The sequence below is a fragment of the Gastrolobium bilobum genome, unplaced genomic scaffold (assembly GCF_033153095.1).
Source record: "Gastrolobium bilobum isolate Gb01-03AN ecotype WA unplaced genomic scaffold, APGP_CSIRO_Gbil_v1 utg6009, whole genome shotgun sequence".
Lineage (NCBI taxonomy): Eukaryota > Viridiplantae > Streptophyta > Magnoliopsida > Fabales > Fabaceae > Gastrolobium > Gastrolobium bilobum.
The window spans coordinates 237,760-264,880 of NW_026897914.1; the positions used below are offsets into that span (position 1 = coordinate 237,760).

The 27,121-nt window shown below is 34.7% G+C and overlaps 3 protein-coding genes across 5 annotated transcripts in view; 1 reads left to right on the forward strand and 2 right to left on the reverse strand.

The window, feature by feature from the left end:
* The window catches only part of LOC133311395 (uncharacterized), a 67,896-nt gene extending 67,070 nt beyond the window's left edge, over nucleotides 1-826 (reverse strand). For all 3 annotated transcript variants that reach the window (XM_061512439.1, XM_061512438.1, XM_061512437.1), the window contains exons 1-2: nucleotides 491-826; nucleotides 166-347 (exon numbers count right to left, since the gene is read on the reverse strand). In XM_061512439.1, coding sequence (XP_061368423.1) covers nucleotides 166-347; nucleotides 491-751 — 443 coding nt within the window. In that variant the 5' untranslated portion in view covers nucleotides 752-826. The remainder of the gene's footprint in view (nucleotides 1-165; nucleotides 348-490) is intronic.
* A 6,216-nt stretch (nucleotides 827-7,042) lies between these two features.
* Nucleotides 7,043-9,310, reverse strand: LOC133311391 (pentatricopeptide repeat-containing protein At5g56310). The gene is made up of 2 exons (XM_061512434.1): nucleotides 7,521-9,310; nucleotides 7,043-7,350 (listed from the first exon to the last, which is right to left on the reverse strand). The coding sequence occupies exon 1, from the start codon at nucleotides 9,308-9,310 to the stop codon at nucleotides 7,631-7,633; it is 1,680 nt and encodes a 559-aa protein (XP_061368418.1). The 3' UTR covers nucleotides 7,043-7,350; nucleotides 7,521-7,630.
* A 15,144-nt stretch (nucleotides 9,311-24,454) lies between these two features.
* LOC133311392 (uncharacterized) lies at nucleotides 24,455-25,001 on the forward strand. The gene is made up of 2 exons (XM_061512435.1): nucleotides 24,455-24,703; nucleotides 24,807-25,001. The coding sequence occupies exons 1-2, from the start codon at nucleotides 24,455-24,457 to the stop codon at nucleotides 24,999-25,001; spliced, it is 444 nt and encodes a 147-aa protein (XP_061368419.1).
* The last annotated feature ends 2,120 nt before the right edge of the window (nucleotides 25,002-27,121 follow it).

Genomic DNA, 27,121 nt, shown 5'->3' on the forward strand with positions numbered 1-27,121 from the left:
TTATGCCTATATAATAGACTGAACCAATTTAGGCAAAGAATTATATGGTTAAGTCTATATAAAAGCATTAATACAGCAATAACAACCCAAAAAAATACATTGTTATGTGAACTGCCTAGGCAAGATTGCATTAAGTGTCAATTCTTTTCAGGAGCAAAAAAGAACCTGATAGCCTTTAAGCATTCAATAGCAGGAATTATTGTAGCAATACTGCAAATTCCAGTTAACTCGTCACCAGTAGCAACTTTTCCAAGTAAGAGATCCAGCATCTTCCGGAAACAATTAAGAACACTATCGAAAGAGGAGAATTTTATATCGAAAGAGACGCGACGACATATATCATGGACCTGTAAGAACACAAGAAGCAAAATCACATCTAAAATCATTCAAAAAAACAAAAACAAAACAAAACAAAAACATTTGCTACTAATAAGTACACATTAAAGTAGAGAAATTAAAACAAGGAAAACCAGAAACAAAAAAAAATTACCAAGCGTGATGTCTGTGTATAGATATGAGTACAATCTTCTTCATCTGAAGAAGTCGCAGCAACCAATTCCATCATGAACAAAATGTCAGACAAAACCTCATGAGAAGGAAGTTCAGTAGCGGCACACACCAAATTATAGGATTGGGAGAAAATGAGATTATCGAGCATTTGTGAGGTAGAAATACGAGGCGGTGTCGTTAGGGTTTCATCCCTCAGCGTCAAAAGTGCAGTCCTCCACAACCTAACCCCCGTTCCCGCCATGAGAAAAAATAACGATCACTAAACGGCGCTTTTTATTTTCTTCTCATCATTCATGCCTTCTATGGAAATCGATTCAGAAAACACTATAGAGCCTTTGCAGTTCGAAATTCGAAGAGATCGAAATACATAAAAGTGTTTAATAGAAGGAATGTGTTTACAACTGTATCTTAGTTGGGTCACTTACCCGGACGGTAGTTCACATTTCACAACTACCCTGGTGGATCTGGACAAACTTGAGGAGTAAGAAGGTAAATTAGACTTGGATAAAATGATATTGCCCTTTATTTTATGTATAACTATGAAGAATTAATGCTATATTAATCAAAATTAAACAAGGTATAAACTTATAAAATAATTAAGTTACGGGAGAGATTATAGTTACTACCTTTTTTTTTACTATTTGTTACTATCAAATCTTAACCGTTGATTTCCGCCAATCTAAGGGTTATAATTTATTATAATTAATAATTAATTAATAAATGTGACCTAAAAAATTATAACCGTTAGATTGGCGGAAATCAACGATTAAGATTTGGTAGTAACAAGTAGTAAGAAAAAGAAGTACTAAGTATAACATTTCGCTTAAGTTATACATGTATGCAAAACATATAATTATTTTATGGGAGGTTATATTTACTATATTTTTTTATTATCTTTTATTATCAATTTTGTTATTATTGGATATAAATTAAATAAGAGTCGTTGATTTAATTTTGATTAATGATTTAAAATTGATATTATAAATGGAAATAACATCTGTCATTTTAAAAGATATAAGCTTATATCTTTTTAGATCCTAACCGTTGATTTTTGTCCATCAACGGTTATAATTTATTGGATTAAACTTAATGGGCCAAATTATTATAAATTATTAATTAATAGTAAATTTGACTCATTCAGTTTGACCTAATATATTATAAAACGGAAATCAACGGTTACGACTAAAATGATATAAGTTTATATATCTTTTAAAAGGATAGATGTTTTTTCCATTAAAAAATAAAAAAAAATTAATAAGTATATACATATTAGTACTGTTTGAAGAAGATAAAAAAATTATAATAATAATTTAATTTAAAATACATCTCAGCATGGAATTAGATGGATAAATGGACAAACCTCCTTAAACCTAGCAAAAAAGAAAAAAAAAATGAGAGACATTTGTAGAGAAGACACGTGTACCGTGAGAATACAGAGGAAGAAAATGAGACACATGTATTTTTATTATCGAGCATATATGTTTAAACTCATAGTGGTAAGTGGTAACTATCAAGCATTAGCGATTTTTCGTGTACGAGGCCAATAAGGAAAAGAAATCTTTCTCAAAGAGAATCTGAGTATTCGTCATGTTCAATTCAAGATTGCTCGATTTGAGAGGGTTGGGGATATTTAATCGGAGATTGGTAATTGTATCTTGGATAAATAGATAACTTTGAAAGGTAGCTCAGTTGACAACTGAAAGTTTGCTTGAGTCAGGGATTCAAATCATGTTTCAAACAAATTCTTGAAAAATCTTTAGAAACCAGAAAATGTGTTTTTCTCTTCGAATGGAAGATTAATCTGATCCTTTCTCCGGTAGCGAAGCTTAATGCACCTGTTGTTTCAATGAGGGGCTAGCCTATAGAATCGTACTCCGAGGACAAAGTGACCGGATGCATCCGTTGTTCCAACGAAGAACTAGTCTAAAGAACCATATCCCGAAGACAATATATTTACAGAGACTATGAAAAAAACATTGAAGTGGTATTAAATTACTATCTATCAATAGTGATGGGTATTGTCAAAGATGTGAGATGAATGGATAATTAAAAGAGTAGGGAGCAAAATGTATGTATCAATGGAATTAACCTTTTATTTATATGAAAAAAATATTTTTTTTAAAGAATATAGAATTATGTTATTTAAAGTGAGGGAAAGGTATAAATTAATTTTTTTATTTAAAAATTAAATTAAAAAATCACTTATTTTCTTCTATCATGGTTTTTATTATTTGTATCTTTCTCTTATTTAAAATGATATAACTTTATATCCTTTAAATAAACAAATATCAAACCCTATTTATGTATGGGATATAGAATTTTGATAGGAGTAAAACTTTTGAGAAATATGATAAGTGGTTTTACAACATCTGTCCCTCAACTATGTTGTTATTATCGCTTCTTCACCTCCGGTGCACTTCGAACTTCAAATTGTCACATTGTCATGGTGTCCTTTTTTATGTTTTAGATTTTTTATTTTTTATTTTGCCTTTTTTATATGAATAAGAAATTAACTATCTATAATTCACTTAAAATTTAAAGAAAAGAATAGAAAAAGTCCATCCTTCTAAGTTCTAACCCTTGATACAAGAGAAAAAGGAGTAGCGGAAGTGCCTCGACGACGGTTAATTCAAATATTGATATTATCCTTTATGTCTATGAAATAATGAATATATACTTTAATGTTTTTTTTTTCTAACTAAAGATACATAATTTGAGTTGTAATTTGATCATAAACAATTTTAATGATTTAAATGAGATTAGTTCCACATTTAAATGGTATAAGAATATCTTGTTAGGTAATAGAGTCTTACATAGTTAAAATAAAGTCGAGAGAAATAGAAATTTCAAAATATCATTAACCACGCCCAGTGGTTAGGTAAATATAAATTCAATAAGAGTTTTTTCATAATTGTAACGGTGACTAATTAATTAATTACTAAATTTGAATTAAATACTTTCCTCCATTATTATGATGATTTATTTAATGAAGGACAATAAATACTTATTAAGCTAAGGGCATGTTTGGTGTATAGTATAGGATAAGACCTGAGGGCCTGTTTGGTGTGACGTATAAGGCATGATACATCATTTTGATGTATTAAGGAGTTCTGTTGTATAAACTTATAACATACGATGATCACACCAAACAACTGAAAATATTATAACGTATAGTATAAGCTTATACTATCAAGCCTTATACATCACACCAAACAAGCCCTAACTATATGAATTACGGTCCCAAAAAGTTTGGAAAGCTCTGATTTATCTAAGCTATTGGCCTCTATTTTGCTCTAAGCCCCTAACGGAATGGATAGAAGATAACACTAAAAAGGTAATTGTTGGTTCTAATAATAGAGACTGGTCTCTCCTTTTTGGTATTTGTTGCTGGGTTTTATGAGAGAGAGAAATGAATATGTCTTCAAGGGGGGTTCAGCCTAATACTCAAAGAAGCATTCATAGCATTCTTTGTCATTGTGAGCACTGTTGTCAAAAACTAGTGTAAAAACGTAAAACTTATGTTTTTACGTTTTTACTAGAGTGGTGCGTGTTAAAACGTAAGTAAAAACTGCTCTCGGTAAAAACTGGTAAAAACGCCGTGTAAAAAAGTAAAAACGGTAAAAATTTACATTTTTACCATTTTTACTTAAAATTAAAAAAAAAATTACAAAAAAAGGAATTAAAAAAACCCAATCTTCGTTTTCCCCAAATCATATGCACAATATCTTGATATCTTTTTGTTTGAAAATATGTCTTTTATAATTATGTCTTATAGAACTGCAATTCTATTATAAGTTATGCTATGAGAATCGTTTTGTGTTTTTGAATCATTGTGTGCTTTGAAAGAAGTGGAATTATATCATGATGAGTGATGATCCAAAATCTGCAGAGTGTATGAAGCACTTAGAGCAGATTGATTATCCATTACTTGTTAGTTATCATTGTTTATAATTTTGATACTTGGTTATCAAAAAAAAAAAAATTAGATAGATAAGTGGCTCAACACACATGTTCATTATGTGAGATTTTTTTACATGCATATATATATAATTTTGTATCTTGATCTTAAGTAGTAGAAAGTAGAAACTTTACGTTTCGTGTCGTTTCTACGTTTTATGTTTCGTGTCGTTTCTACGTTTTATGTTTCGTGTCGTTTCTACGTTTTACGTTTCTACCACCCCTTTCTGTTTCTACGTAAAAATTTGAGTTTGACAACATTGATTATGAGAGCTACATAACAACAAAAAAATTCTTTGACAGCAAGGGGTCTAATTCAGCAAACTAGGCAAGTGTAGATGGTAAAATGGAATCCCCTTACTTCTGGATGGCTGAAGCTAAATGTGGATGGAGCAAGCTTTATGGGAGGACTGAATTCCGATTGTGGTGGGGTGATTAGAGATTGTAAAGGAGATTAGGTCTTGAGTTTTTCAAAAAACCTTGGACAAGGCCACTCCTTTAGAGCAGAGCTATGGAGCTTTCTAATAGATCTGAAACTAGCTAGGGAGGGGGGGTTTTAGAAACATTATTTTGGAAGGAGATTCTTCTCAAGTGTTGGAATTCATAGAACAAGATGGAATAAGTGATCACCTGTTAGCTCCTATTAGAATAAAAGTGAGAGAATTTCTTGGTCGCAATTGGAACTTGCAGCTAAATCACACTCTTAGGGAGGGTGACATGGTGGCTGATTGGATGACTCACCAAGCTTTATATGTTAAGAGAAATATCCTTATAAATCCTTCACCTCTGAAAGATTGTATTGATCTGGTAGCTAAAGACAGAATGGGTATTGAGAGACCCAGAATAGCTAGTTAGTTTTCTGTCTTCTCTTGTAGTTTTCCAAAAAAAAAACTATATGAATTATCTTTATCTCAATTCCACAAGTCCAGAAGTCAACATGTACAACTACATCAATTCACGTGACATACAAGATTTACTTGAAAAACTCAATTGGAAAAAATAACGAGAAAGAGTATTAAAAAAATTTACTAAATGAAAAAAATTACTATTTCTCTTTAAAATACAAGAGGGGATAATATCATTTTTCTTATATAAGAAGAATATATCTCCCTCAAAAAGACATTGAGTTATTTGTGTCTCAGTTTTATGATGTTTAGAATGAGTTTTTTTTTCTCCTTTTCAAAAATAGAAAAAAAAGGATTGAGAGAAAATAAAAAAAAACAAACAAAAATATAAATAGAAGAAATATTTTCTTTTTTGATAAAGGACCCAAATAAAATTGTAATCTGGAAGTATATTAAAAAAAATCCGTTCAGAACAGAAGAGAAGGCCTATATTTATAGGTAAAAAAAATTTGTTACTCATACTCTAAACTTACGTTTCCGCATTGCCACAACTTCTTGTACAATTTGATAGCACAACAGTTTCATTTTCCGCCACCGAAAAGTGACTTTTATATGTCATTGCTTACGTCATATATAAGCTAGAGACAAAAATTGGTTTGTACACATAAATTTATGAAAATAATATTTCTTGCATATATATAAAAATTGTGAGGTTTGTATTTTTTTCTGTCTTTTTTTACATGAATTCACATAAACTTTACATATTTTTATGTATATATAAAAATTAAAATTATATTTTAAAATATATGAAACATTAATCCCTAAATTTATTTAAGTTTTTAGAGTGCCTTACACTGCAGTAAAAGTTGAAAAGTGGCATGCTAAATGTTAGAGTGCCTTAAAGTGTATAGATAATTCATGCCACTTGTGAAGTTTTTAGAGTGCCTTACACTGCAGTAAAAGTTTTTAGAGTACAAGAAGTTGATGCATGAATTAAGTAATCCTTTAAAACTTGATGCAAAACAATTTAGAGGGTGTTGGATATGAGGAATTTTTTTTGAGATTTCCGGAAAAGTGGCACTGATAATTTTATTTATTTATGTTTGGTATAAGGTTTTTAAAAAAATTCTGAATCTGATTTTTTCAGAATTTTGTTTTGTATATAAATATTTTTTTTTCAAAATACCATACAAAAATACTATCAAATGGGTGATATTCTTGAATCCCAGGTGTTGGAAAATTTTCACATTTTTTTTGGCAAAATTCTGATAATATTTTGACCTATTAAACAACTTTTGGATAACATTATCGGAAAAATGACTTTCTCATCATATTTTTAGAAATCATGATTCCTCCGCACAAAAAAAAAAAGTTATCTATCAAAGGCTGCTAAGTTAACTTAAGCGAGACCAAGTAGCCTATGACAAATAAATGAATAAACTAGAAAATCTGAAATTCACTGTGAACATACAATAAATGAATCGGAATGATTTATCACGACAGTAGACGTGAAATAAAAGAGAACAAGGGGGATAATAATAGGTGATCAGAAGAGTCGTATATCTGATATATCAGGATAGCTGAGAGGAGCAAATTTTCACAATTACATCTTGCATGTGTAGTTAGAAATTTAGAATTACTTAAAGGTCACATAATAATTGTAATTTGTAACACTTCAGAAAGAATATTAGAATGAAGTTTTCATTGCAATAAAGAGAAAAAAAGGGGGAAAGAAGGTTGGAAAACTAGATTATTAGAAGGCGATACACTTATATTTGATAATTGATAAATGCAGTCAGAGGAGATTCGAGTATCAGAATGAAATAGCTAGTTCCAAGGGTTTCAAAATTAGTCAGCCAGCCATGTAGACTTCACACTCTTGTACGCTTCTGGTCTGTTGTACTGGTGTCCTGCCTCGGCCTCCTTTCATGGCACTTCGGTTTACCAACGTGAAAAAGAACTACTTGCCTGAGTAAAACATGGCATCGACAGAAGTTGTTTCACAGTGATGCTTGAAAGGGATATGTTTTCAGTTGTACTGAAGGAAAACAATAAACACAGCTTTAGGGTCCGTTTGAATTACTTAAAAACAAAGTTCTGGATAGGAAAAAACTCTTCGTCCAAAGTTTGATGTTAAAAATAATCATGGAAAAGGACAAAGCTAAGGATGAAGTACTAAAATATTTGTCAAAGGAAGTTGTGTTGTACCTCAGCTAATTGTGTTGTCCTGTTCTCTTATGCTGTTCCTCAGGTCCATCAAGCGCAACCTTATAAAAGGAATCCGGATATATACAATAATCTGCATCAGTCATCAACATCTAGTGTCCTCTACATGCCCTATTCAAATTAACCACCTTCAGTTGTCTATTTATGCTATGCAGGACATCACATATGCCAACAAAGTACACGTTTGATTTGTCACCAGCAATGAATTCATATACCCTGTTGTTCATTTCAATAAAACTGACACCAGGTACCTTTTCCACACCTTTGTCCCGCATAACCTTCCTTACCATCCGAGCTTCACTCCACCTACCAAGAGCAGCAAAGGTATTGGACAAGAGTGAATAATTCCCACAATGGTGAGGCTCCAACACTATGAGATGACGCAAAGCTTCTGCTGCTAGCTCAGCATCACCACATCTAGTTGAAGCAGCAAGAAGGGATCCCCATATAGCTGCATTTGCTTCAAAGGGCATCATCCTAACTAGTTCTTTTGCTTCTTGAAGATAGCCACCACGACCAAGCAAATCAATCATGCAGCCGTAGTGCTCAATCTTTGGTTCAATCCCATATTTGGACCTCATAGAGGCGAAATAATCGCGTCCCACCTCAACCAAACCAACATGGCTACAAGCCGAAAGAATAGCGATAAAGGTGACTTCATTCGGCTTGACTCGAGCCTTCTCCATGCAAGAAAATACATGAAGTGCCTCCTTTCCTAAACCATGTAAAGCAAATCCAGCAATCATTGTTGACCATGTTATAACCGTTTTATGCTTCATATTCTCAAACACATGGAGTGCTTTACTTATGTTCCCTGATTTAGCATACATATCTATGAGCGAGTTATAAAGAGGAACAATCTTACGCAACCTATGCTTCTCAATGTAGTTATGAATCCATTCCCCTAACTGAAAAGCACCCAAATCAGCACAAGCAGAGAGAACAGCCAAAATTGCAATTTCATCTGGCTGCACATTCTGTAACTGCATTCTGCGGAAGAGCATGATAGCTTCATTGGGATTATGACTCTGTGTGTAACCTGAAATAAGTGCAGTCCATGAAACAACATCTTTCTCCCTCTCAGGCATAAAATCAAACAAGTTGCGTGCATTAGCCATATCACCCACTTTAGCATAACCTGCAATCATGGCATTCCAGAGTGGGACATGTTTCAAAGCAACACCATCGAAGAGGTTCCGAGCAAAAGAAACGTTCCCACAAGAAGAATACATCTGAACGAGGGAAGTGGCCACGCTGTGATGTGATTCCAAGCCAGCAACAATAGCTTGGGAATGAATCTGCTTGCCAACGACGACGTTTGATGAGGAAACAACGGCCTTCAAAACGAAAGGGAAAGAGTAAGAGTCGGGTCGCAAACCAAGCATGCGAATGGTGTTGAATAGAGAAATGGCACGTGTGGAATTTGCAGAGGATAGAGCCCAGATGGTTGTGTTGTAGAGAAAGATACTGGGTCGGTGATTGTAGATGAAAACAGAATAAGCATAAGAGGAAAACCCTAAAGAAGAAGAAGTGTATATGAATCGGGAGAGTAAGATGTCATCTTGATCCAAACCTCTTGTAAACATGAAGCATTGGGTTTGTTGAATATGGTTCAAGTTGGAGCAATGACAAAGTAGCTGTTGTATGTGTGCGCGTGCGTGTTCTAATGGTGGAAGCGAGGAGGAGGAGAAGAAGAAGAAGAAGGAAGAGGGACTCCATGTCCATTGCGATCGTCTTACATCATGCAGCTTTCGAATCAATGCCAGATTCATAGATTAAGATGACGACAATTTATATAATATATGCTTATGTGTGCGTGCTTTATGTATCAAATATACAAATAGATGAAAGTGCATATACAATGTACTATGTTCATGAAAACACGAAGCTTAGAGAAGACAGTGATCCTTCTGTTTCTGCTGTAATTTATAACTATTTGAAATAAATACGGCATTACTAGATTCTTCTGTTGATTTGAGTAAAAATAGAGTAGAATATCTGAAACCAGTTGACTGTTGTTGTTGTGTTATAAATACGGCTCACTTCCTAGTGTTTTTTTGCATCCCATAAAAAAAATGTAATTTATTTAAAAAATAAATAAGTTCAGAAGTCAATTATAAGAAATACATTTCTTAGAGCTTGTTTAGATTTTTTTTTATGCTAGGAATTACTTCTACGCTAAAGTTAAAAGCTGTTTGTTAATTATATAAAAAATTTAGCTTAAAAGTTATTAAAAGCACATGTTTCAAGAAAAATTTCTCTATCTTTATAATTTTTTATTTAAAAAAAAGTACACAATTTAAGAAAAATTGATAAGAACTTAAATTTTTTTTTGACTTTTAACCTTTTTTTTCATTATAAAAAAAAGAACTTTTCTAAGAGATTTTCTCAAAATCTGTTTGGTCTGGCTTCTGCTTGTAAATAGCTTCTAACTTAATTTTTTTTTTTCCAAAAAGCACTTATTCTTGTCGTTCAATAAATTATAAAAAAAATTTAAAAGTTGTTTAATAAGTAATTAACTTTTCAACATTAAAAAACCAATATATTTTGGTAAATAAATTTATGGGTTTAATTTTATGCAGCGGCGTCAGGGAATGTATATCTGCCGCAGAAACATTCTTTTAAAAAAAAAAAAAAAAAACAGTATCCATTAATTTAAAGAAGAAGAAGTTAGCACACAGTGTATTCACGAGAATACACTGTATGCAATAGAAACCTATTTCTACAATAAAAGCGAAAATAATTTTCTCATAAATTTAACGTGCTCACAACTTATCTGCGTCGAGGTCACTCTTAATTTTGCACCATTCTTATAATTAAAATCCATCTCACACCAAAGTAATAAATTCTATATTTTAATGCATCTAAAAGGATAAAAGGGTTTAGAATTTAGGGAAATTAAGGGAAGTGGCTTGGTGGGTTCACTTGGACAGTTGGCATTTGTTCAGCTTATATAGTTAAATTATGAGTTGGCATTTGCCTGAGAATCACACAAAGTGGCTCGAGCTTGACGGGCCAAACATTGGTGCATTAAGAGCAGATCCGCATATTAAGTGTTGTTGATTTTTGTTTGTTTGTTGAACGTCAGGAGGATTTGAATTCAAAATCAATGATTGAGTTTAAACAAGCCATTATCAGTTTATTGACCTAATTGGTGGTTAGGGCAATGTTATTAAATCAATTCAATTTACATCATACAATTTTTGTTTTGTTTTTCAAGAAAAAAAAAACCCTTCAAATGACATCACATTTGATGAAATAAAATAAAAAACACAATTCAAGAGACAAGAATAAAAGGACGGAATTTAGAGATTGAAAGCCAAGCTCCTCTAACAGCAGAAACACAAAAGCAGGTTCGTCCGTCCCCCTCTGTCCTTGTATTGTGGTTCACTTCCTCTACCAAGTAGCTGTTATACAGTGAGCGAATAATTACCGAGAGATATGAATTCGTGCAACGAAATGCTATAATTAAATTTGCAATTAAAGTGCAATAAAAATAAGGAACGAACTCATATGATATATGAACGAGATGTCACTATGTAGATGAATCCAAGCCAACAGATGTTGTCTCCTTAAGACAATTTGTTCCCTCTATTGATGCCGAAGGTTGATGAACAATTATCTCCCGGAGAGAGAACCGATTGCGTCTCAAGAATGATGGCATTATCAATCAAGAGCCCAAACGAAGACAACTGAACGTCTGAGAAAATCACACTTTATGGTATGGATGCACAATACATAGAAAACAACTTTTAAACTTAACTAGAATTCTGACTCTATATATTTATAGAAACGTAAGGTCGCGATTCAAAAGGTACTTTTTCATCGACGAAACAACACATATGTTCGACACGAGAAGACACATCTGTTCGACATGAAAAGACATATTAGTTCGACATGAAAAGACACATCCGTTCGACGACAAAAAGACACATCCATTCGACGACAAAAAGACACACATTTTCATATCAAACTTCCTATTCATAACCCATGAGATTTAGACCCAAAAATCCAACAATACCCCACATGGATAAGAAGTCAATTCATCGTGAATAAATGCATATGAACGTGAATGCAAAATGTAAATTCCTCAACGAGAAACAATTGCATCGAGATAGGTAGAGTTACCTTTGATCTCTAATGAAACCTATCGGATATACTCGGTCAATCGGTGGTCTGGGCGACTTGAACCGTCAACCTATTGTGTACACCTAGACAATAGGAGTCACACAATTGCTTCTCGAACATTGTTGGTCCTTTGTTGTGCCCATTTTGGCCTTGGGACACCTGTCTGGTTCTATGAGTGTTCTAAAGAATCGACCTTTATAAATTCTCATAGAAGCGGCCCTCACTTCACACTCACATAGGTGATTCCTTGTGATGTCACTCAACATATATTATCTGAACACATCAGATTAAGAAACCATTAAAAGCATAAATGCTTACCCTCATATACACTGTTTGTAATAGGAATGAGTATGAGCTTAGAAACTCCACAGTGTTAACAGTCGATCATCACTTAGTTGTCTCTTTGAACCTAGTTCGTGGGATCTCCGCTCATCAAGGTAGAGTTACCGCAATAATCAACAATTGATAGGCCTTAAACCCATTCCTTTCGATAAATTTCCCTTTACTCTCTAGTCAAACCTTTAGTTAACGAATCCGTAATAATACCACTAAAGAGTAATTGCCTCACGGGATCATGACTCTAATATACAATTCGAGACTTACCATCATACATAACTTTCCTTGCCCTTCCGATCACTGCCTGACTGTAACAATGTATGCACATTGTAGGCACTGGCTTCGGCCAGTTCGAAATATCCTCAAGGAAGCTTCATAGCCACTCGACTATCCCATCGACTCTATCCGAGGCAATAAATTTTACTTCATGGTCGATCTTGTAATACATGTTTGCTTGGATGATTTCCAAGATACAACACCCCCTCCATGTGTGTACACATACCCACTTGTGGACTTGGTGTCAATGATTCAATTTACATCATAATCGATATATACTTTTATTATGTACATATCCAATGAACACATAGTCCATTGTTTTTGGTCCGATCTTAACCCTTTTGGTTTTGAAATCACGACCTTAGTCAAGTACCCTCACACTTTAAGATAATTCAAAGTAGACTTCCTACCTTTCCATATTTCATAGGGAATATTCTTTGTTTTTTTTATGGGGCTCTCTAATGATTATATAATTTGTCATTAATATAATTTTCCCCTACAAGCCAGACGTCAACAACATCATTTCATTTAATATCCGGTTCTTTCTCTCAGTAATCCCATTGGATTGCAGTGCGCAATCATTTGGCGTATAATACCACACTCCAAACAAAACTCTTTGAAGGGTCATCATAATCTCCCCCTCAATTGCTCCTTAAGCATTTAATTTTCTTACTAAACATTATTTGGCTATAACACATATACCAAATAATAAATTCCAATTTAACCATAAAATAATACACAATCATCACATATAGTGCCTGTTTGGATCCTCTTATTTTTAAGCTGGAAGCTACTTATAAGCATAAGCTAGGCCAAACAGGTTTTGAGAAAAGCTCTTATAACGAAAAACTCTTTTTTTTTATAATGAAGAAAAAAGCTGAAAACTAAAAGCTCCTAGAAGGAGCTTTTTTTTAAGCTCTTATCTATTTTTCTTGAATTGTGTGTTTTTTTTAAAAATGAAGAGTGATAAAGAAAATGAGAGAGATAATTTTCTTGAAATATGTGCTTTTAATTAATTTTTAAGCTAAAATTTTTATGTAATTTTCAAACAGTTTTTAGCTTTTTTTTTAAGTTCTTTTTTTTAGCTTTAACTTATAAGTAGCTTCTAGCTTAAAAATAAGAGAATCCAAACAGGCTCAGTACCAAATGCATACCAACAAACAGATGTATATGTTATTAAATATCATCAACATCATGAAATTTGACGTAGCATGAATATAGGGATATACCGATTAATCTAAATATGAAACCAGCATTTCTTAGAGTTCCGGTATGCCTCGGGTTGCAGTTCCCATACAATATGTTCGAATTTTATTCAAGAGAGAAGCAACCCTCATCAGGCCACACGAGTATGCTTCGAGTTACAGTGCCCATGCATGCACTATGTTCGAATCTTATTCAAGAATGAAGCAACCCTTATCAGTTCACACATGGCAATTGCCATCCATAATTCAAGAAACTCAACATTTAAATGACAAAATTAATTCACTGCATATGACGGGACGTGATTATGTATGCAGAATTGCAGACTTTGGATCACAATTCATGAACTCACAATTCATTATACGAAAACCGAAAAGGAATAAATACTATGAGTGATATATGAATATGAATGCAATATCGTAACAGTGCACACATAAGGATTTGTTTTCTCTGACAATATTTAAACTCAGAAACATATTATCCAAAAAAATAATTATACCGATCGAAACAGAGACGGTTTATTCAACAAACACAATTTCAGAAACACAGAAATGGAAAAGTGCACACAACACAAACCAGAAAATGTCGTAACAGTAGAAAAAGTTCCAACTTCTTATATAAGAAGCACGACAACCGAGAAGCAAATTAATCTAAACATACAATTTAGATATGGAGTTGAAATATACATAGACAATTTGCAACAGCAAAAGCAAATCACCAAAAGTAACAGTGAATTGAATTCAAAGAATATATTGAAATCCAATATTGATGCACGGTTACCGAAAAGTGATATACTTCTCCAAATCAATATGAAAACCGACAACATTACAGCGATCTGTGTATAAAACTTGAGGGTACAGTGTTGCAAATTTCAAATGCTATTCAAAAGTAATATGCATGGACACAGAAATCGAGACAAGTAATATATCTCAGAACCAAAAAAAGAAAACTTGTATCCAAACTATAAAATGAAAAGCAATTAATCAGATTCTTCAAACACAAAAGCTGAGGAAATGAGATGTAAATCCAAAACTTTCGTGAGAACTATGTAAAGGCACGTCAATCGAGATGAAATTGTTAAAAAAAAATGTCTATACCAAAGGAAAACAGTGTCGGTTCAACACAAAAACTGTTATTCAAGTATCAGGAAAATCCTACATTATTAATGAAAAATCTATACTTGAACACGCAAGATGCCAATTTTGGTATGTATTTAAAATCAATGGAAACAATCTAACTACGAAAACAAAAAACCATGGCAACTTTCGTAACTAGATGCAAATTAAATGCATTACTTCCAATATTCAAACACAGACGAATATTCAAGAAAAATTGATACTAATAAAAACAAAAAACATATATTAATATTTATAAAATATCAAAATGATGTTAGTATTTGGGTGTCCTAGAGACAATCTTATGATTAAATAAGGACAGAGATGTAGACCTTTTTAATATTGTCGCAAATAAATAAAAGCACTCTTTATCTTGTTTCATAATTATGTCTCGATATTAATATTAATATATTATGAATAACTTGATAAACCCCGTGGAATAAAATAGGTATCTCTTGAGTATCTGTGATGAGATCACAATCATGAGGATTCAAGAATACCGGATGTTCATTCCTAATTTTATGTTCCTAGTCTAGACATACTGAGAGTGGGGTCAGTAATCTCGAGTAAGACTAACACGACTTATCTATTTGTATATGGATACAAGGTATAGACCTCATGTGCTACAGATATGGAGATGTCTTAGCTAAAGTCGTGGGTGGACCTATAAGGGTATAGCTCGCACTGAACGGACCCACAAAGAGACTCTATGAGGAACTCTCACAGAGAGTATCATTAGAGTAGTCTCTTTATATTTGGGTATGTCTTTCCTAAGACCAGAAGTTATTACCTAGACTGTGTTCTAGAAGGCATGCTTTGATTGTGCACCTCGTCTGCCTGAAACATGGAGACTCATAGGTATACTGTTGGGCTTGTCCTGAAAGAACACAGGGCTAGGGTGATAAGCTGAAGGAATTCGTCAAATCTCTGTGAGAGATTAGGTTATCTGTAAACCGGAGAAATCGGGATGACATTTACAGGGACTCGGGAATCTATGCATAGTAAAAGAGATCATGAGATGATCTGCCTTTAGAGTCTGTAAATTGAAGATTCCCTAATTTCGAATAAAGCTTACCCTAAACCGCAGGGGTTGATACGCTTCCTTACCCTAAGTTTTATGGGAAGGTAACCGAGACGAAAGGAAATATGTACGGCAACCAAATATGTTTAATAGGATGATCAAATCATTAATCTAACTAGTTCTGGGGCAACAAAGCATTGCTAGTGCTCTGTGTTGTCATTAGATGGGTTGAGGGCTTATTGGGCCCAAGCCCATTTATGTCAGTGGCTAAGTTAGACCTAATGGGTCACACACAAACACCTAATTGTCTAGATGCTCTAGCATTAAAGGTATTGGGCCTAATAATAGTTATTAGCCCAAGAAGTTGTTTGGAACTCCACCTAAAGGGGTGGAGGGCGCATGGTTCATTGTAATGGGCTTGGATAGTCCAAGACATTACTAATTAATTTAATTAGTTAAATTAATTATCAAACATTTAAATTTTGAATTTTGGAATTCGAAATTTGAATTTTGAAATTTTGAATTTTTAATTTGAAATTTGAAATTTGAATTTTGGATTTTGAATTCGAATTTTGAAATTTGAATTTTAAAATTTGAAAATTTGAATTTTGAGTTTGAATGTTTGAACATTTGAATTTGAATATTTGAATGTTTGAATTCAAATATTTAAATTTGAATTTGAATTGCCTATGAAAGGTTGTTTCATAACAAAAGGATAAGATGAGATCCTGTTGGAACAAATCACTAGTATCATGAGAGAATCTTTTGGACAAGATCCAAGGCCATATATGGCGCTGATTTGGGTTGTAGGTGAGCAAGATTTGCTCATCAAAATCAGCTCCAGAAGATTCAGTCAGTTGGGAGAAAATCTGAGTGAGTTGATTCAAATTTGAATGCAACTACTCAGATGTATCTGGTCACCTTTTTGGGCTATATGGGGCGTACCATATAGCTGATCTTATGAAGATTTCTGATCAGAATTTTGAATAGGTTTTGAACCAATTCTCAAGAGAATATTCTAGGAGCCTGTTAGCAATTTTTGAAATAAAACAGCTCCACTTCTCTCTCTCCTATCTAGCGCCTAATGATCAGATTTTTAGGAGAAAAATCTGATTGGTATTTTATTTTAAATACTCTCCTCTTATGTGCCTAAGTTTTTTAGTTGTTCCTCCAAGGGTTTTTCTGAAAAGCCTAGCCTATTCTCTCCTTTCTCTTGCGCCACTTGTGAAGCTTTCACTTTGAGAGCTTCACTCTTTCAAACACTTTCACCTAGCCTCCATCTTCACACATAGAGCGCCTAGCAAGCCTCTTTGTGGTGATCATCCGGTGGCTTCACAAGAAGGAGTTCTTGCACCTAGACGAGTGGGTGGTGTGGATCAACATTAGAGGGTCTGAACCCTTCAGACCTGCCTTGATCATCTGGTGATTTCACGAACAAGGTAACATCATGCTTTCCTAAAGCATGATCTTGATGTGCATGTATATTCCGCAAAGAAAAATTTTGTTTTTCCCTCTTGCATGCATCGGCCTTCAAGGCCATTTCGAACTTTCAAGTGGTATCAGAGCCCGATTGTTTTACCATCGACGGGTGATGGTACCTTGTTTGTGATCATATTTTTCACGGTTAAAATCTCTTTAAAGATTAAAGATTCAATTTTTTATGAATGGTTTCTAATTTACAATACTTTAAACGGTTAAAGTTTTCGTTTTTATGAACATGTTATTTCGAATGCCATGTTCATGCATCCATTCATATTCATGGTTGTCTTTTTCTTTATAAATGTTTTAAAAGGAAGCACCTTTTTGAAGGGTGGAGTTCGACCATGAAAGGTGTTTTGAACACCTTGATTGTTTTCTTATTTTTTCTCCATGAATTGTTTCATGAGCATGCAATTAAATTTTTCGAAAATTAATCTCATATACATGAGTATATGGTTCGGCCATTAAGTGTTGATGGCTATATGCATGATTTAATTTTGTGTTCTTTGAGAAAAAGTCAACAAAATTAGAATTATATTAATTGTTATATAATTCGGCCAATTGAAAAATTAAGAAAAGTTTTAAATTTTAAATATGTTTTGATAATTAATTGTTAAATATCAAGACATACGTGAAAAATATATATTATGTGATAATATTTTGTACTTGTGAGTTGTCTAACATTTCAAGTGCAAAAGAGGAAGGGGATGGTTATGGTGCCCGGAATTTAAAATTTCAAATTTAAATTAATGTGTAATTTTGGGCACTTTTAAAAGAGATGTAATTTGAATTTCAAATTTTGTAATTTAAATTTTGTATTTTAAATTTTGTCCCTCCAAGATGTTTTGGAGTTTCTTTAATTGTAATTAGAGAAATTAGGCTAGTGGCGTATAGACGACAAGAAGCCGAGGCTTGAGAAGCAAGATGGACAAAGGAGCGAGCACCATGACTATCTCAAAATAAAACTGTTTTATTTGAATGTATGTTATTATACGACTAGTATGCATGAGATAGAGTATCGCGATATGTATGCTTTATGGCTTATGACGTCTAGTATGCATGAGTTGGACTAAATCGCGTTTGTATGATTATTATGCAAGTCCATTTGCGACTAGTTTAAACCGTTAGATGTATGACATAGGTTACGACTAGCATGATAATATATTAATGCGTTTGATGAGACTTAATAAACCCTTAATAAAATGAACCCTTAAAAGGAATAAAATTATTAAGCGCATGATTACCTCCCACCACCAATATTACTCAAACCTCCTCTAAATAGCGGTGCTCTACAACCCAGTTGGGACCCACTGTTTCGTTGAGTAAGAGTAGTATTAGAAGTGTAAGACACTTGGGGTGCTGGTTAGTGCTTAACTGAGACATAAGCTGCAGGCCTAGCCGGGCTTATGTGCTTAGGGTAATAGTGCTAGGTTGGTTGCATGAGATGCACCACTAAGTGACAAGGAGTTGTCAACCTAATGTTAAGAAAGGGTATGAGATACCATTGATAAAGATCAATCCATTATTTAAATTAATCTTGCGGTCTCAGACGGAGGTTAAAATAAATAATCGCATTCTTAATCCCACTAAGGTAAATTCTAAAAGTAGAATAACCCTAAGTCAAAAAGAAGGGTCATTGACTTAGATAAAATAGTGGGAGGAGCAAATTAATAAAAGTCTTTAATAATTTGTTTTTACTACATGTCCAAATATTTTTATCTTTACATTTTTCAGTTAATTAGTATGACTACTACTCTGTCACTGCGCTCCATACTTGATACGAACAAGCTGACCGGTCCAAATTTTATGGACTGGTATCGGAACCTAAGAATTGTTCTAAGGGCCGAAAAGATTGCTTACGTCCTAGATGCTGAATTACCCGTAGCTCCTAGGGAAGGGGAAGATGGGTTCGCGGAATTTGATTTCGAGGCCCACAAACAGCACATGGATGACAATGTGTTGGCTGTCTGCATCATGTTGGCATCCATGTCGCCTGAACTGCAAAAGCAGCATGAGCATATGGATGCTCCCTCTATTGTCTTACATCTAAAGGAGTTGTATGACATTAAAGGCAGGCATGAGAGGTATGAGGCCTCAAGAGAATTGTTCTCTTGCAGGATGTCTGAGAGCATGTCTGTTGGCAGTCATGTTCTTAAGATGATCGGTCTGATTGAGAAGCTAGGGAATCTAGGCTTTATCATGGATGCCGAACTAAGTAATGACTTAGTGCTCACCTCACTTCCACCTTCCTTTAGTCAATTCATCATGAATTACCACATGCATGGGATGCAAGTGAGCTTGCCTGAGTTGTTAAGTATGTTAACAACTGCTGAAGTGTCTATCAAGAAGGATAAGACACAAGCTCTTCTGATTGGTGGGCCTAGCAAGGCCAAGGGTAAGGGTAAAGGGCCTGCTAAAGGTGACTCCCTTAAGCCCAAAGGAAAATCCAAGAAGAAGAAGGGCAACAAGAAGGGTAAGAAAGCATCCAAGGACAAAGGCGATGCTGAGTGCTTCCATTGTGGCAAGAAAGGCCATTGGAAGAGGAACTGTCCAGACTACCTGAAGAGTGTGAAGGACAAGAAGCATGGTGATGCTTTTACCTCAGGTATTTTCATGATTGAGATAAATTATTCATGTGCTAATCCTACTTCATGGGTATTGGATACCAGTTGTGGTTCTCACATCTGCAATATGTTGCAGGTACTTAGGAGCCCAAGGAGATTGGAGAGGAACGAGGTGGACCTCCGCGTTGGTAATGGAGCAAGAGTTGCTGCTCATTCTATTGGAGAAGCCGACCTCATTTTGCCTACGGCCCTTTTTCTGCATTTGAATAAATGTCTTTATGTTCCAAGTATTTCTAGAAACATTATTTCAATTTCTTGTTTAGAACAAGATGGATTTATTTTCACTATTAAGAATGGTACATTTTCTATCATTATGAATGATATTGTTTATGGTACTGCTACCTTAATAAATGGATTGTATGTTCTAGAAATGGGAACTGAAGTGCTCAAAATAGATGTGAAACGACCTAGGATGGATAATCAATCATATCTTTGGCACTGCAGACTAGGGCACATAAATGAAACAAGATTGTCTAGGATGCATGCAAATGGATACCTAGATTCCTTGGATTTGGAATCCTATGGACAATGTGAATCTTGTCTAGCTGGGAAAATGACTTGTCACAAGCCCCAGGGGCTAGAAAGTCATAAGGCTAGTGAGTTATTAGAACTCATTCACACTGATGTTTGTGGGCCAATGTCTATAGAGGTTAGAGGAGGATACTCCTATTTCATTACCTTTACTGATGACAAATCAAGGTTTGGGTACGTGTACCTAATGAGATATAAATCCGAAGCCTTTGAAAAGTTTAAGGAGTTTAGGAATGAAGTAGAGAAACAACGTGGCAAGATGATTAAGACATTACGATCAGATCATGGTGGTGAATATCTGAGCCATGAGTTTCAGGATTATCTGAGAGAAAATGGAATTCTCTCGCAGTTTACTGCACCTTACACACCACACCAAAATGGTGTCTCCGAAAGGAGAAACAGGACCTTGTTAGACATGGTCAGGTCTATGATGAGTGAGACTCAACTTCCAAAAACGTTTTGGGGATATGCCCTTGACACAGCGGCATACCTTCTAAATAGGGTACCGTCTAAATCTGTTCAGACCACACCATATGAGATATGGAATGGTAAGAGACCCAACCTGAGTTACCTCAGGGTATGGGGATCGCCAGCTTATGTCAAAGCGTTGGCATCAGACAAGTTTAGTGCTAAGAGTACTAAATGTCTATTTGTGGGGTATCCCAAAGGTACTAAGGGATACTACTTTTACTCCATGGAAGAACACAAAGTGTTTGTGTCAAAGAATGCTGAGTTCCTTGAGAAGGATTTGATCTCTCAAGGAGCCAGTGGGAGTAAGATTGATCTTGAAGAAGTTCAAGAACCACATGAACAGATTGAGGAACCCAAGTCTGCTCCGCAGGCGACGTTCTCCAATGGAGAAGTAAACGCACAACTCCGTAGGTCAACGAGGGGCATCCATCCACCTGAGAGGTATAGGTTTGTGATTGAGAATCAACAAACAGTTGAGGATAATGAACCGAGTAACTACGAGGAGGCAGTCAAGGATGTTGACTCTTCCAGTTGTGTTCTTTGAGAAAAAGTCAACAAAATTAGAATTATATTAATTGTTATATAATTCGGCCAATTGAAAAATTAAGAAAAGTTTTAAATTTTAAATATGTTTTGATAATTAATTGTTAAATATCAAGACATACGTGAAAAATATATATTATGTGATAATATTTTGTACTTGTGAGTTGTCTAACATTTCAAGTGCAAAAGAGGAAGGGGATGGTTATGGTGCCCGGAATTTGAAATTTCAAATTTAAATTAATGTGTAACTTTGGGCTCTTTTAAAAAAGATGTAATTTGAATTTCAAATTTTGTATTTTAAATTTTATCCCTCCAAGATGTTTTGGAGTTTCTTTAATTGTAATTAGAGAAATTAGGCTAGTGGCGTATAGATGACAAGAAGCCGAGGCTTGAGAAGTAAGATGGACAAAGGAGCGAGCACCATGACTATCTCAAAATAAAACTGTTTTATTTGCATGTATGTTATTATACGACTAGTATGCATGAGATAGAGTATCGCGATATGTATGCTTTATGGCTTATGACGTCTAGTATGCATGAGTTGGACTAAATCGCGTTTGTATGATTATTATGCAAGTCCATTTGCGACTAGTTTAAACCGTTAGATGTATGACATAGGTTACGACTAGCATGATAATATATTAATGCGTTTGATGAGACTTAATAAACCCTTAATAAAATGAACCCTTAAAAGGAATAAAATTATTAAGCGCATGATTACCTCCCACCACCAATATTACTCAAACCTCATCTAAATAGTGGTGCTCTACAATCCAGTTGGGACCCACTGTTTCGTTGAGTAAGAGTAGTATTAGAAGTGTAAGACACTTGGGGTGCTGGTTAGTGCTTAACTGAGACATAAGCTGCAGGCCCAGTCGGGCTTATGTGCTTAGGGTAATAGTGCTAGGTTGGTTGCATGAGATGCACCACTAAGTGACAAGGAGTTGTCAACCTAATGTTAAGAAAGGGTATGAGATACCATTGATAAAGATCAATCAATTATTTAAGGCGGGGATCATATGGTAAGTGTATCTTAACTACAATGCTTTTAATATTTTCTAAAAAAAATCCATTTCACTGTTTGCATGATCTTAATCTATTTACAACTTAAATTCATCATTTTTATTACAAGTCCAATTCTCAAAATCAATTGCTACTCAAATCGAATTTGTCTAACTTAAAGAGAATAATTATTGTGATAGTTGGTGACACAATCTCTGTGGGAATGATACTGTACTTTCACTCTATTACTTGTACGATTCGGTATACTTGCCGAGTTGCACCAAGTTTTTGGCGCCGTTGCCGGGGATTGTGATTGCCAATATTATAAATAATTATTGATCTTTAAGATTGGATATTATTTTTATTTTATTTATTTTTCTTTTCTGGTGCTACTAATCTTGTTTGCTGAGTTGTATGCGAGGTACAGTTGACCCTGAAGACTTGCTTTACGATCCTAAACTTGAAAGAACTGCAAGGAAACTCTGGAAGCTTGCTAAGTAGTGGAGGTGGGCAGAAGTTGCAGGTTCCCCATTAAGAGCAGAACCAGAAATGGCAGACGAAAATCAACCACAAGAGCGATTGCTGGATATTATTCTGACACCAGTCTTCAATAGGCCAAATTCAAGCATAGTCAGACCAGCCATTGTTGCTAATAATCTTGAGCTGAAGCCAGCTTTAATTTCTTTGGTGAGAGAAGCTCAATTTTTTGGAGAGGAATTTGAAGATCCAAATGAATTTATTGACAGATTCGTCATGATTTATGACACTACAAAACACAATAATGTGTCAAATGATGCTATAAGATTGCGCTTAGTCCCTTTTGTTGTTAAGGGAAAAGCACTCAGGTGGATGGAAGGACAGCTGGCTAATAGTATTCCTACTTGGGAAGATTTATCAGCTAAATTCTTTGTTGAATTCTTTTATATGGAGAAGTACAACCAGCTGGTAAACGAAATCACAAATTTTCGTCAGCAGGAGGGAGAAACACTTTGTGCCACTTGGAACAGATTTCAAGAGTTAGTCCGAAAATATCCTCACTATGAGATGACTAATGATCAGAATGTTTCTATTTTCTTTAATGGGCTGACTCCTGAAACAAGGCTGGTTATAAATGGTGCAGCTGTGAGGCACTGTAAGATCAAAGTCAGCTACTCAGACTATTGAGTTAATTAAGATGTTGGCCAGGAATGAGAATGAGAGTGTTGCTTCTCAGCCTAAAAGAGGGTTGATTCAACTGGAAAGCAATGATGCAGTGCTTGCGGAACAGAAGCTCTTATCAAAGAAATTTGATAGCCTCAATGAAAAGTTTGAGAAACTTCAAGTGTCCAAAGTGCAATCAACTTCTGTGGTTTGTGAATATTGTGGAGAAGGTCATGAATCAAATGAATGCACTACACTTATGAGTTCTTATCCTCTTCAGATGCAAGTAAATAGAGTGTGGTATGATATGAAGCCTCAACAAAACTTTCAAAGGAATCAAAATTTTGCTTCAGGCAACAATTTTCAAAGGAGGGTTCAAGTACTGGTCTTGATTTTAAATCTAATAATTTTTTGCAGCCTCCTCCTATTCCATCTAAAGAGCTTTCGGAGTTAGAGAAAGCCATGTTGCAACTTTCTCAAAATACTAATTAGCTTTCAAAGACCACAAATGATCATATTTTGGCCACTGATGCTTTTATTAATGAGACTAGAGATCATCACAAGAATCAAGATGCTTCAATCAGAAATTTGGAAATTCAAATTGGTCAATTGTCAAAGCAAGTTTCTGAAAGAATTCCTGGTACTTTTCCTAGTGATACTGTTATAAATCCTAGGGAGCATTGCAAAGCTATTGTTACAAGAAGTGGTAAAGTGATTTCACCTCTTGAAAAGCCAAAACTAGATCCTGTGGAGGATGAGAAGAAGCTTAATGAAGTAGTTGAGCCTGAAAAAGTTGTTGAGATACCTGAAAAAGTTGTTAAGCCAGTTGAAAAAGAGCAAGAAAAGGCAAAAGAGCAGCCAAATGTTGTTGAGAAGAAGCAGGAGCTTAGTCCTGATTATGTTAGAGCTATGACACCTTATCTTGAGAGGTTCAAGCAAGATACTCAGAAGAAATAGTATGGAAGGTTTCTTGATATTTTCAAAAAGTTGCATATAAATATCCCTTTTGCTGAAGCCTTGACTAGCATGCCAAATTATGCCAAGTTCATGAAAGATCTATTGTCAAGGAAACATAAGCTGCAAGAATGCCAGACTATTGCACTTACTGAAGAGTGCAGTGCTATTATACAGAAAAAGTTTCCTCATAAGCTTCGTGATCCAGGGAGTTTTAATATTCCTATTGCCATTGGTAACACAAATGTTGGCAAAGCTTTATGCGATCTTAGGGCAAGCATCAATCTTATGCCTCTTTCTGTGTGTAAGTCTTTGGGAATTTCTGAATTGAAGCCTACTACGGTCTCTCTTCAACTTGCTGATAGATCTTTGAGAAGGCCTAGTGGTATTATTGAAGATGCTCTGGTTAAAGTTGATAAATTTATCTTTCCTGCTGATTTCATAGTGCTGGATATGGAGAGGGGAGAGTGATATACCTCTTCTCTTAGGTAAACCCTTCTTGGCTACAACTAGAGCCATAATTGATGTTGAACAAGGAAAGCTTGAATTGAGGTTGAACGATGAAATAATCACTATTAATGTTTTTGATGCTATGAAGAAATGTTATGATAAGAGTGATTGCTTCATGCTAGATGTTTAAGATGAGATGGTTGTGCAAGAAGAAGAAAAATCTGTTACCCAAGAGCTTATTGAGGAATTAGAAGTCTGGGACATTGTTCCCTTTCAAGAGGAGAAGGGAGTGACTTTTGAGGTGCTTGAAAAGAAAGAATCTGATAAAGAGGTTGGAGTACCAAAGGTAGAGTTGAAGGAGTTTCCTGAAACTCTCAAGTATATCTTCTTGGGAGATGACGAGACTTACCCTATTATCATCAATAAAGGGTTATCTTCTGATCAAGAAAGAAAGCTGCTACAAGTACTTAAGGAGCACAAGACTGCTTTAGGGTGGTCTATTTCTGATCTGAAAGGTATAAGTCCTTCTTTTTCTACTCACAAGATTCTTATGGAGGATAATGTTAAACCAGTAAGACAACCTCAAAGGAGACTTAATCCTATGATGAAGGAGGTTGTCAGAAAAGAAGTGGTGAAGCTCCTAGATGCTGGCATGATTTATCCAATTTCTGATACTGCTTGGGTGAGTCCAGTGCAAACAGTTCCTAAGAAGGGAGGTGTGATTGTGGTCCAGAATGATAACAATGAGCTAATTTTCACTAGAACTGTAACTGGTTGGAGAATATGTGTGGACTACAGAAGATTGAATGCTGCCACCAGAAAAGATCATTTCCCACTTCCCTTTGTTGACCAGATGTTGGAGAGATTGGCTGGTCATTCATATTACTGTTTCTTGGATGGCTACTCTGGCTATAATCAAATTCTAGTAGCACCTGAGGATCAAGAGAAATCAGCTTTCACAGTATTTTCTTACAGAAGGATGCCATTTGGTCTCTGCAATGCACCTGCGATCTTTCAAAGGTGTTTGCTTTTTATCTTCTCTGACATGGTAGAAAAGCATCTTGAGGTATTTATGGATGATTTTTCAGTTTTTGGTTCCTATTTTAATTTATGTCTGGAAAATTTGTCTAAGGTGCTGAAAAGATGCAAGAGACGAATCTTGTTTTGAATTGGGAGTAGTGCCACTTTATGGTACAAGAGGGGATTATTTTGGGCCACAAGATCTCTAAAAATGGGATTGAGGTTGATAAGGCCAAATTGATGCTAATTGAAAAACTTCCCCCTCCCATTAATGTAAATGATGTTAGAAGTTTCCTAGGACATGCAGGTTTTTATAGGAGATTTATCAAAGACTTCTCCAAGATAGCTATAATAACCCTAATTAAATGACTTTTAAATTAGAGGGTTATGATGAGGACCTTATGGTCATAAATAGAATGAGAATAAAATTCTAAGAATTTGGATACCCATATTGAGGGTATTCCAGTCAGGTGAATTTTCATCTGCTGTTTTTGATTGCTGACGCAGTAATAGACTGTAGAATAGCTCCAGTACAGTGAATGTAAGTTAGAGAGATATCCTAATGATATGAATAACATAAATATGTAAGCATAAGATTTGATGAAGCTTGATACCCATAGGGGGTATTCTGAATAGTTGAGTTTTCAGCTGTTGTTTTTGACTGCTGACGCAGTAACAGTATGTAGAATAGCTCCAATCTAGCAAATTTGAGTTAGAGAGCTATTCTAAAGATATAAACATCATGAATGAGGTTAGTATATGAAATAGTGAAGATTGATACCCATATTGGGGTATTTTTGAAATGTCACTTTTACCGGATATTTTGTACTGCTATAGCAGCAACCGGTAGAATCCCAGAATGGGAAAAAGATGAAATAATGGAATTAAAGCCCAATATATGCCTAACAAGTCATAATTATGAAATCCGGGTATAGTTAGAAACACCGGTAAAGCATACAGTGCAATTAAACTGCGGTAAGTAGATTTGTGATCTACTAATTGAATTTTTTTTAAGTTAGGAACATGATAATTATACAAATTTAATATTAATTACTTAAAGTTAGAGTCTTTGGGGTTTTCGGGTAGAAATTTGATAATCGTTCAGAGAAAATTACTCCCACTAAATGACAGAAAGTCACTTAATGACATGACAAAAACCCTAAAAACATAATGAGACCCTTCCCCTCATTCTAATCAGCAGCCCAAACACTTCTCTCTACCTTGGAGTTTTTAAATTTTCTCATCCTTCTCTCTAGAATTTTATCACCAAAACTCCCTCAAATCACTAAA